Here is an 11,449-nt window from a genome sequence, read left to right as displayed (position 1 = left end):
CGCCATAAGCAGCTGCCTTTCCTAACACGGCAAAACTTTCCTTTGTATCTGTTAAATGCTCCGACATGAGCACAGTCCTTCTGATTGGAATAAGACCAGGGTCATAGATGAAGTGGCCCTCAACAAGAGACTCACTCTGAACGCCTGGCCTCCTCTGCCACACCTTTCCTGAGCAGGAGAAATCACTCATTTCCAGTCCCGTGTCCCTCCTCCACTGCTGCTTTACAATTTTCATACAAGTTCCTTTTTCTTTAATCTTTGCTAGACAAAGAGCTAATTAATATGATTTTTAAAAATAGCCTCTGGAAGCATAAAATGTCACATAGCCGTTCAGCTGCCACAACGTTTTGTGATGTGTCTGATTAAACTCCCAGCCCGCAGCCTGCAGTCCTGCCTCCTAGCTGTTGCACAAGAAGCCTGCTCCCCGCTGCCTCCAGCCTGCGGTCTCCAGGCGTGTGTCGCATGGAAGCACAGCCTCTCCCCTGTGATTCGCTCCAGACATAGCTGTCTGTGTTTAAAGGTAAATGAGACGAACGATTCACACGGAGCAAATGAAACTCTAGCTCTTAGCGACATCACTAGGCTGCTCCCTTGCCTGAAGCAGTGTAAAAACCCCAGCAGGTGAGTACAACGCTACTCGACATTCTGGCCTGGACCAGAATACTGGCCCCCTGCTTCTCAGAGCACAGCTTTAACAACAGAGGTATGGGGCCAGCACTGTGACGGGGCACACCAAGCCTGCAGCAGGCACCCAGCTGGTCCGCTGCCACTGGCCTAGGAAAGCAAGGAAAGGCGGCCCAGGTCACGCGGGAAACACAGAAGAAGCTCCTGACTTCAAACTGGCCCTACTCTGGCCATTGTAGCCATCTGGGGAGTGAACTGGTGGATGGAAGATCTTTTTCTCTGTCTCCTTCTTTCTGTTAATCTCCCTTCCAAGGAAAAATAAATAAATCTCAAGGGAAAAAAAAACTCAAAATGGATGAGACTTAAACCTAAGACCTGAAAACATAAAACTCCTAGAAAACAGCATAGGAAAAAGATTTTGACATTGGTCTTAACAACAACCTTTCTGAATATCACAAAAAGCCCAGCTAAAAAAGCAAAGATAACTAAATAGGACCACAACAAACAAACAACAAAAAAACCCCGAAACTTCTCCACAGCAAAGAGCCAGAAGAATGAAAAGATCAGAAAAGCATATTTGCAAAGCAAATATAACACACAGAACTAACTCATTGAGTATGAGAAGCAGAGCTAATCTGATTTAAAAAGATAGGCATAGGACCTGAACAGACGTCTCTTCAAAGAAGACATAAAAATAAATGGCCAACAGGCCTATGAAGAGGTATTCTCCACCACCAATCATCAGGGAACTGCAAATCAAAGCCTTTGGATCATACACGTGCTAGAATGGCCATCCTCCACGGACACCTACCCAGGAAGACTGTGGCTACGACGAAACTGTGGGCACGGCTGGTGTCACAGACACTGGGACAGCCACTGTGGAGAGCAAATACAATACAGGGGCTGCCAATAATATTAAAAGCAAGACTGCCTTGCAGCTCAGGAGTCTCCACTTCAGAGTCTGTTCTCCAAGGAAAGGAGGTCACTGGCTCTGAACACGGCCAGTGGTCACAGTGGCCAGGGTATGGAAGCCACCAGGTGTCTACTGATGGAGGAACACATAAAAAATGTGAGGCGTCCAAGCTATATATCTAGCTCTATGTCTTTATGTACATAGTATGCCTATATCTAGTTCTGTATCCACATGTATACAACATGGCTATATCTAGTTCTATATTGGTATCTGCATTTACACCTGGTTCTATATATCTATATTTACCTCCGGTTCTATATCTATGTTTATTTCTATAGCCAATGCTATATAATGAAATACCATTCAGCCTTTAATAAGGAGATTCTCAGCAGTAATTCAGAACTGCTGAACTATCGAATCGTCTTGAGCAGGACCTGCAGAGTGTGCTCCACTTTGGGAGGTTGGTGTGGCTTCTCTCCTCATATCCCTCCTTCCCCCAGATATAGAAAGGAAAAAAAAAGAGAACATGGAAACGGTGATCTCACCCACCTTCCTGTAGCCCTTGACCCTGATCACCCTCATCAACTATGTAAAAATCATCAAAAATAATTAAAATGTTAAAAGGTACTAAAAAGGAGATCCTGCCATTTGACACAGCACAGATGGATCTAGGTGAAACGAGCCAGTCACAGGAAGACAAATGCTTCACATTTATATACAAACTCTCTCTTGGAAAGTCAGTGGTGGTAGCGAGAACACAGGGAGATGCAGCCAGGATCTAATGTGACAGAACAGAGGCCGAGGAAACTGAGGCACAATACAAGAAGTTTAGGTCAAAATATTGTATTCAGCAAGAGGAGATTCTAGGTTCCTGTGCTATACACATAAAAAAGGGTATGTATGTGAGCTGGATACGCTAATTTGCTTAATTAGAGCAGATGTTTTACTATATATATGTATGTGTCTATAACCACGTGTTGAACACACATGAATAAATACAATGCAGTTTCTTAGAAGTGCTCACCAAAATATCTTTTAGATAAGAGGAATTAGTTCAAACTTTTTTAGCACAGCAGGGTAACTACAGTCTACAACAAAATAACTGGACAAGTTCAGAGGTTCCCCACATTACACAGAGAAACAGCCTTTCTTGTCTGAGCCCCTAAGGCCCAGGGAACCCACGTATCCCATTCTTGCGTAGACACAAAACACTTTAAGTGGGTTTGAAAGCATGCCAGAGGGGAGAATCAAGATGGTGGAATAGGGTAAGGACACATTTAAACAAATGGAGAAATATTAGCCAGTGTGAAGCAGAGAGGGCACATCCCAGGAAACAGAAAAGGACAGAACAGCAGCAGAAGGGTACCTGGAGACTGACAGACACAGGAAAGCAGCACACACAACAGTGTAGTGTTGCAGTGACCAACACCCTAGTGGCATTCAGCAAGCAGCGCCCTGAACTCCACCAGGAACAGAGTGGGAAGGGACGTTTACCAGGAACACCAGAGGTGAGCCCAAAGAACTGCTCGTCCTGCTGGTCTGTTTGATCTGAGCAGGAGCAGAGACAGAGTGGCAGGTCCCAGACCGGCAATGTGGGAACAGGGTGGATTTCATAGTCCAGTCCGCCCCCCTAGAGCCGAACTGGGTGCCATTTTAAGGAGGCAAAGGCCATGGGACAACACTGCACATGCACTGAGCTGGGAGTGAACTAATTTCTGACTCAGTGAACTGCAACAACGTGGCATCCTACAGGTTCCAGCCAAGACAGGTTCAGGTAGCCCTCAGACCTGACGGCCAGCAGATCAAGAACTCTAATAGTGGCACATCAGGCACCATATCTTACAGTGTGGCAAATAATTCAAGACTGCAGGGACAACAGAGAGCTAACAGTGAGCTGAGCATGCACTGAGCTCGGTGAGAACTCACTGAGCTAAGTGCATTGCACTGGTCCCACAGGAAAATGATACTGACTATGACATCGTACGGGACAAAATAGGTTCGTGTGGCCCTCAGACCTAACGGCCAACAGGTTCCAACGGCAAGATCAGCACCACCAACAACCTAGCTATATAAGACACCTGGTGTCTACCTAATCCTAGGACCTACTCCAACTGGAAGTGGAAGAAAGGTTGTACAGACAAAAGTGCAGCCTCGGGCCTGGCGGCGTGGCCTAGCGGCTAAAGTCCTCGCCTTGAAAGCCCCGGGATCCCATATGGGCGCTGGTTCTAATCCCGGCAGCTCCACTTCCCATCCAGCTCCCTGCTTGTGGCCTGGGAAAGCAGTTGAGGACAGCCCAATGCATTGGGACACTGCACCCGCGTGGGAGACCCGGAAGAGGTTCCAGGTTCCCGGCATCGGATCGGCGCGCATCGGCCCGTTGCGGCTCACTTGGGGAGTGAAACATCGGATGGAAGATCTTCCTCTCTGTCTCTCCTCCTCTCTGTATATCTGGCTGTAATAAAATGAATAAATCTTTAAAAAAAAAAAAAGTGCAGCCTCAGCACGGAATCACAGGAGTTGCAGACTGGTGAGCCAGGAGCTAGAGTTACAGAGACCATGGTGGAAATCTAACATGAGAACCCAGACCTGGAACTCACTGGAGGGAGTGGCACAAGTGACTGCAAACAAAGAGCCAACCAACTACAATAAGCAAAATTGAACTGTAGGTTCACAGTTTATTGCACAGCTTAGAAACCTGCCCCTAGGAGAAGAATCTGATAACCAGAAGTACAATGACCAAGAGCAAAAGAAGAGACAAAGGCACAATGAATATTACTGAAGACTCTGCTGCAAAGGAGCAAACCCTTTGCCAACCTCAGAGTTCACTGAAGAAAAAGGGGGATACAGAATTCAAAACATTCGTTACAAAACTTCTTATCAACAACGAGAAGTACATAAAGCAGGCATTCAAGGAATATGTCACACCAGAAATGAATCAAATGAAAGCTGATATATTACAAAAGAAGAATACAGTGGAGCAAATTAAAAGTACAGTGGGGAGTCTCCAAAATAGAATGAAGGGAGCAGAAGAAGGAATCTCAAAATTAGAAGATATTTCCTGTCACCATGGGGAAACAAACAAAAAGCCAGAAGCAGAGCCGGATCAGGCCAAAAAGGGTATTGAAGAATTGAAAGACACTATTAAAAGGCCAAATATAAGAGTTATTGGAGTCGCAGAAGGTACAGAAAGAGAAGCTTGGTTTAAAAATGAAATATAAGGGAAAATTTCCCTAATCTAGAGGAAGAATTGGGAAACAAGATCCAGGAGGGGCACAGAACTCCCAACAGGATTGATCAAAAGCAATCTTCACCATGACACATGATAATCAAGCGCTCATCAATCGAACATAGGGAAAAGATCCTTAGATGTGCACATGAAAAAAAAACCAACTGACATATGTTGGAATGCCAATTAAACTCACAGGAGATCTCTCACGGGAAACTCCACAGACCTCCCTGGAGAGGATGCTCCCCTTTGCCAAGGCCACACAGGAGCAATCAGTTGAACTGGGGTTCACATCCAGGTCTTCCTGTGCCCACAACAAAAGGTCAAAACCAGAAGACTGAGTAATTGCTCATTTATTTAGAGAAAGACTCAGTGGTGAGGTTGAACTTGGAAAAGTACCCAAGTACATTCAACGACACAGGAAGTTGCAGCATGCTGTGATGGCACTGACTATGCAAGAAGTTAAAAAAAACTTACAACAAACCGTGTGCATTTCAGAGAGCTTAACTTGCAGAATGAAGGCCACAGGAACATCCGCAAATCATGCACCAAAGTCAAAGGGACAGCAACTTCTTTCCAATTACATGTAAGGGACCTGCCTGGGACCTGCCACCCCAAGGAACACCCCAAAAATGGCTACAGTGAGCCCAGTGAGAAAGAGAGAGCGCGCAGGTGTGGCCAGCTGGGGAGCCGCTCTTACCTTTCCCAGGAGCTGGGGCAGACCCAGCAGCTGGCCAGTGAGCACGCCGACACAGATGAAGATGGCCATCACCTGCCCCAGGGAACCACGCAGCTCCTTGGGCGAGATCTCGTTCAGGTACAGGGGGAGCGCGCTGAGGGCGATGCCTGCGGAACACGCGTGGTAGCTGTGAGAGCACCATCTTTCCCACCCCAGTGCTCCCAGCACTGAAGCCAACGCTGTCACCTTCTGGAGAGGCTGTGTGAAAGCTCAGACACGCAGGCAAACCCTGGGGAGAGGGCTCTGTGGGGAGGAGGCGCAGCCAGCAAGAACGCCCTAGACTCCTGCACCCACCCAGGAGGCAGACAGAACTAGACTAGGGTCCCCTCAAGAGCCTTTGGTTACTTTGGTTTCTGGCCTACGGAACTGTGGAGTCTAAATGGCTGCTGTTTCAAGTCACCCTCTGTGTCACAGGAGTCACAGGGATGCAAACACCTACTTCGAGAAGCCCTCTCTCCCCAAGAGAGCCCAGTACTGGACCCAGAGCAGGTGTCCAGCTGTCCTCTGTTGAATGGGGCCCCAAGGGCTGATCGCTCTAACAGTTTACACAATCCAGGCTCTTGCCCAGGCCGGGTGCCCACGGAGGGTCAGTGATGCTCACACAGTTAGGACTCTGGTCAGCAGGAGAGGCCCACAGACCAGTGCGTTGTCTGACAGGGCTGCAGCGTGCTCTGGCTCCTGCCTGGAAAGTCCACCAGCCATCCCACCTGCCCAGCCCTGCAACACTTCCAAAGCCTTCCTCCTTCTGGAGAACACAGCCTGAGGAGGAGGGGACACCTTGTGTAATGCATGTAGAGTTGGCCTGATTTCTGGAAGTTTCTCAAGACCCCAAAGCTGGAGGGACTGGGGGAACAAGTTCTCTAGGAACCGCTGGAGATGCCAAGAGCTGCTGTAGGGACAACTTAGATGTGTTATTGTACATTGGATGCAGCACAACTCTGGACATAGCATTTCACTGATGATACATTTAACCCGTGAACATTGCAGTGTGGTATAAAATGAAAGATCACACCTACTTGAACTCCACCTGTGTCAGAAGAAAGCTTACAATGCAGCACCCGAAAGGGCCCAGCCTTCCTGGCTCAGAACTGCACTTCTCTTCCTGTTCCCCAGAGGTAGCCACTGGGCTGATGACTGTCCCCATTGGCTAGTGAGTGGAATCAAGACAATGTGTTTCCTTGTGTCTTCCTGCTTCCGATGTGTGGGTGTGTGTGAAGAGCAGCTGTGGAGGTGGACTTGGCTCATTGCCATGGCCTGGACCTGCAGTATGCACGCCTGGGCAGCTCTCTGGGTGGACACATGCAGAATGTACAGGCGCATGTGGCTGCTCAGTTACAAGGCATCCACGGTGAGTGTCGGCAGGGCAGAATTCTGTCAACTCCTGACTTCAGGAGGGTTAAGGCAGAGACGAGTTGCTGTCCTTGAGCCTCTGGAAGCTGCAGACAGCAAGGAAGCAGAGTCGTTCCTAGGCCCTCTAACCCTGGACACCTGTGGTGGCCTCCTCACTTCCAGAACTGTGACATAATTCATTGGTAATCCCTTTTGCTCTCACCTGGTTTGATCTCACCATCAGCGTGAACTTTGCTCCCTGGTTCATCATCCTTGCTACTGGGAAGAATGGTGTGCCTACTTTCTCCCCAGTTCTGGCAAAGTACACCTGAGCAGGTGCCAAATCCTCCCCAAGGACCTGCTGTCATCAGAAAATTTCATTGCTGCCACCCGCACACCCTCTGGGATTACCGCTGGCTCGTGCATGACTCATGCCACGCAGGACAGCCAGTTCACCTTGGGACCAGCACTTTCCCCTTTGCGTTGACCCCCTACTGCCTCACCCAGTTGCTGTGTTTTCCCTCTGCTCAGAGAGGGTGCGGCAGGAACAAAGAACGGCAGGATAGCCAGGTCTTGCTGGCACTGCAGCACGGCTGTGTTTTTCTCCCTTGCTTATTCCTTTTTCCCCTCTTTCTAAGTTTTTAAACCCATGGCTTTATAAAAGTCGTGCCCCTCTGTGAATGCAGCTAAGGGACTTCAGCAAGCATCCAGGGACATGCATCAAAGGTCACCTCCCCATGTAGGCAAGACACAGTGACAGGGCAGAGGTCACGGAGGTGACACGGAAACACGCTTTACAGAGGGGGGTCTCCGCTGCACCCCATGCTCTCCCAGCCTTTCTCCAAAGCAGGCAGCATAGATGGAGCAAGTGGAACTGAGAATACAAACACTAGCGAGCACCTCTGCAGCCACTACCACTCTTGGGATGGGGCGGAGAAGAGCAGCAAGCGCCTAGAAGCGGACTGGTATCAACTGCTTAACTGAGAGCTCTCTGCAAAGGAGGCCATTCAAGAAATCCCTGCCAGACAAGGCCAAAGCCAAGAAAGAGAGGAAGGCTGCTCATTTGGCCTGCACCCAGCCCCCTGGCATGGTCCTGACTCTGACCCAGTCACGAGCCTTGCTTTGGCTCAAGGATCATCCACAAATGTGTCTGCCCGTGGCGGGCTTTCCCTCCTGCTGCTCTAGGGAGTCCTTGGAGCCGGCAGGCCATGTGTGAACAGGCAGAGGGCCCGGACAGAACAGCCAGCCCACAACCCTCACCAGGAAGCTCACGGCAGTGATGACTGCTTTGAAGCAGTTAGTTTAGTTTTGGTTTTGTTTCTTAAAATCGTGTGTGTGTGTGTGTGTGTGTGTGTGTGTGTGTGTGTGTCTGTGTGTTTTAATTTGAAAGGCAGATTACAGAGAGAAGAGGCATACAGGACAGACCTTTCATTTGTAGGTACACACTCAAATGGCCGAGATAGCCAAAACTGAGCTGACCTAAAGCCAGGAGCCAGGAGCTTCTGCTACTTTTCTAGGCCATGAGTAGGGAGCTGGATTGAAAGTGCAGCAGCTGGGATTAGAACTAGTGTCGATGTGGGATGCTGGTACTGCAAATAACAAGATTAGCCCATTGAGCCACCACCCCCTCCCTTTTTGTCTTAACACTGCAAAACCTGATAGAGGAACACTCCATCCTCTGTTTCTGCAGGTTCTTCATCCACAAATTCCACTAAGTGTGAAACAAAGATACTCTTAAAGACGCATCTCAGGGACAGGTTTTGGGGCATAGTGAGTAAAGCTGCCACTTGTAATGCCAGCTAACTCATTGGGAACCTGTTTCGTGTCCTGGGTGCTCCACTTCCTATCCAGCTCCCTGCTAACAGACTGGAAGGCAGTATAAGATGACTTAAGTGCATGGACTCTGCTATCCATGTAGGAGACCTGGCCTGGCCCTATAGATGGAAGATTTGTTTTTCTTTCTCCCTATGTAGCTCTAACTTCCAAATAAATAAGTAATTTAAAAGCAAGCATCTGGGGCAGGTATTGTGATGCAGTAGGCCAAGCTGCCACCTTTGACATTAATATCACATGTAGGAGTGTCGATTTAAGAAGTGCTAGCTGCTCTGCTTCTGTATCAGAATAATGTCCAACTATTTCTATAGCATTCCATTGTATTGAGGGTCATATCCAATCTGGAAAAAAAACTTAAAACGTAGAATGTGTGTGTAACCTATTTGCAAATAACGTACCACTTTTCTAAAAGGGATGTGAGCACCTGTCAGATTTTGGTATCTATCGAGAATTCTAGAACCAGTGTCCCAGGGACACTGAAAAGTGACTGTGACTGGTGATACTGCAGCACATTGGGCATGTGATGGAACCTGCAGTGTGAACACACAGCCCTCACCCTAAGGACCTGCTGTGCCACCTCTCTGAGGCTCAGTGTCGTTGATGTTAAATGAAAACGAAAACACAGCTTTCAGTATCGGTAGATCAAAGGACACAAGCGTTCAGTCATGAAACACTACAAAAACTCCAGCCATTATTCTCACTGACACCTTCCTACAGCCATCTCCCCTCTGTTGGCAAGCAAGACTCATACATAATTTCTTTATTTTTTCTTCCAGTGTCTTTTTAATATTGAATTGAAAGGTCAAAGAGAGTGTGTTCGTTTTTTCTGGTTCACTCCCTGAATGCCCACCACAGCCAGGGATGAGCCAGGCAGGAGCTGGGAGCTGGGAACTCACTCCAGGTGGGTGACAGCAGCCCAAAGACTTGAGCCATCGCTGCAGTTTCCCAGAGTCTGCAATGGTGGGAGCCTGGAATCAGGAGTCAGAGCTGGGAATCGAGCCAGGCACTCTGATGTGGGACACAGGTGTCTTAGCCAACGCCTTTAAGTTCCGGGTCAAAGGCACACACTAAGGGCTGTAACTGCGTAACCTCACCCTGCAATGGGATTCTTTCAAAGCCCTGACTTGGGTTTCCTGAGTAGGAAAATGGATGCTGGTGAAAAGTCTCTTCTCCCCAGCCTTCGTCTGGGTCCCTCACCTCTCGCTCAGTCTGCCTGTGGCACACTGTTCTGCTCAGATCGTACCCCTGGTTTTCCTGGGCTCCCTAAGAATGGAATGAACCTGCCCCGAAGGTCCGTGCTAGGTCCCAGGCAGTGTCACGCACTTCACACAGCCAGACACATTCCACCTTCTCATTACGACAATCCAAGGTAGGACTTGCTCGGAGCCACAAAGCCAGGAGCGAGAGGCAGCAACTGGCAGGTGATTGGGATCCAAACTCAGGAATGTCCAGTCCTAAAGCTGTGCCTGAGACCCAGGCCCCAGCAGTGCCTGGAGCAGAGACACTGGGTGCCCTCGGGTCCCACGCTCCCTCCCTCAGCTTCAGGTGACCTTGTCCTGCTTTGAAGGCACTGAAATCAACTTAACTAAGCGGAGGGAGTGGGGCACGCTAAACACTGGATTTGCTTCTTCACCAGATAACAGCTTCAGGGTTGGTGTTACTGCGAGGAAACTTCCAGGCCCCAGGTAGAAAGCACCGAGGGCCACTTGGACATCCTGAAGAGGGCAGCTCTGCTGAACAGCCAGACCTAGGACAGGAGTGGCATGTGTAACCACTGATCCCAACACCTGCCCCATCCATGTCCCCCTCCTCTTGACTCCTGGTCCTGGCAGCCTCCCAGCAGTTCCAAGTGCCCTGTTCAGGGGGATGGTAGTTCTGGAGACCCGAGTCTGGATCCGAGCCCCACTTCCCTTTCTTCCCACACCTCCTCTGCGTTATCCTGATGAGCTCTCCCCAGACGCCTTCCCAGATTCGCTCCTGAGGGAGGAAGCTGAGTTGATTCTGATGAGACACATGGTTTCCCACTCACACAGCTACTAGAGTCTGTCTACTTTAGCACGTCCCCTACTGGCCCAGCCACCATCTGTGTGCCTTGGACACCTGGTCCCACCCTCAGCATGTCCCAGGCTCCATGCCTGGCCACCCTTCCACTCTTCTACACAGCAGCAAGAGGATTCATGCCAAACCATAAACCAGTTCACATTCCTCTCCCCTCAAACCTCTGCAGCTCCCTTCACACTCGGCAGAACCCGCAGCCCTCACCATGGCCCACACCTCACGTGGTCTGGTCCTGGCTCCTTTCCAATCTACTCAGCACTGCTCCCTCACTGCTGTGAGCCTTACCTCCATCCACACCCATGATGAAGCGCCCCACAATGAGCATCTCAAAGGCTCCAGCCTGGAGGGCACAGGCCATCAACAACGCGGCAGTGATGGCAAACCCATTGTTGACCAGCAAAGTGGACTTCCTGGAAGGGAGAGAAGAGCTTGATGAGGACGCTTCACCCCCAGAGATACACCCTGCCCAGGCCATCCCTGGCCCCTCAGCAGAGCCAGCCTCAGACACAGGTACGGTTAGGAGCTGTGTCTCCTTGAACCACCTTGTCCCACTGGGCTCATCATTGGAGTCACTCAGCTCACTTCCCAGGGCACCACAGCCCTCGTGTCTATGAATTCCTTACCGTAGCATTTGTTTCATAAATTAGAAGACAGTTATTCCTCCAGCCAAGGTGCAATTTTATCCATGAGTTGGGTGTATGTAGGGACACTAGAGACCAGTAGAAAG

The 11,449-nt window shown here is 49.4% G+C and overlaps 1 protein-coding gene across 1 annotated transcript in view; it reads right to left on the bottom strand.

Moving 5' to 3' along the window:
- Nucleotides 1-11,449, bottom strand: part of SLC2A9 (solute carrier family 2 member 9) — an 80,126-nt gene that overhangs the window by 51,015 nt on the left and 17,662 nt on the right. Inside the window, exons 4-5 of the mRNA XM_004579353.2 lie at nucleotides 11,008-11,132; nucleotides 5,464-5,609 (exon numbers count right to left, since the gene is read on the bottom strand). Of these exons, the coding sequence (XP_004579410.2) occupies nucleotides 5,464-5,609; nucleotides 11,008-11,132 (271 nt within the window). The remainder of the gene's footprint in view (nucleotides 1-5,463; nucleotides 5,610-11,007; nucleotides 11,133-11,449) is intronic.

This window comes from Ochotona princeps, chromosome 11, assembly GCF_030435755.1.
Source record: "Ochotona princeps isolate mOchPri1 chromosome 11, mOchPri1.hap1, whole genome shotgun sequence".
In the NCBI taxonomy this organism is placed as follows: domain Eukaryota; kingdom Metazoa; phylum Chordata; class Mammalia; order Lagomorpha; family Ochotonidae; genus Ochotona; species Ochotona princeps.
Note: the sequence above shows the minus strand (reverse complement) of the source record. Positions and strands in the feature narration are given on the sequence as shown.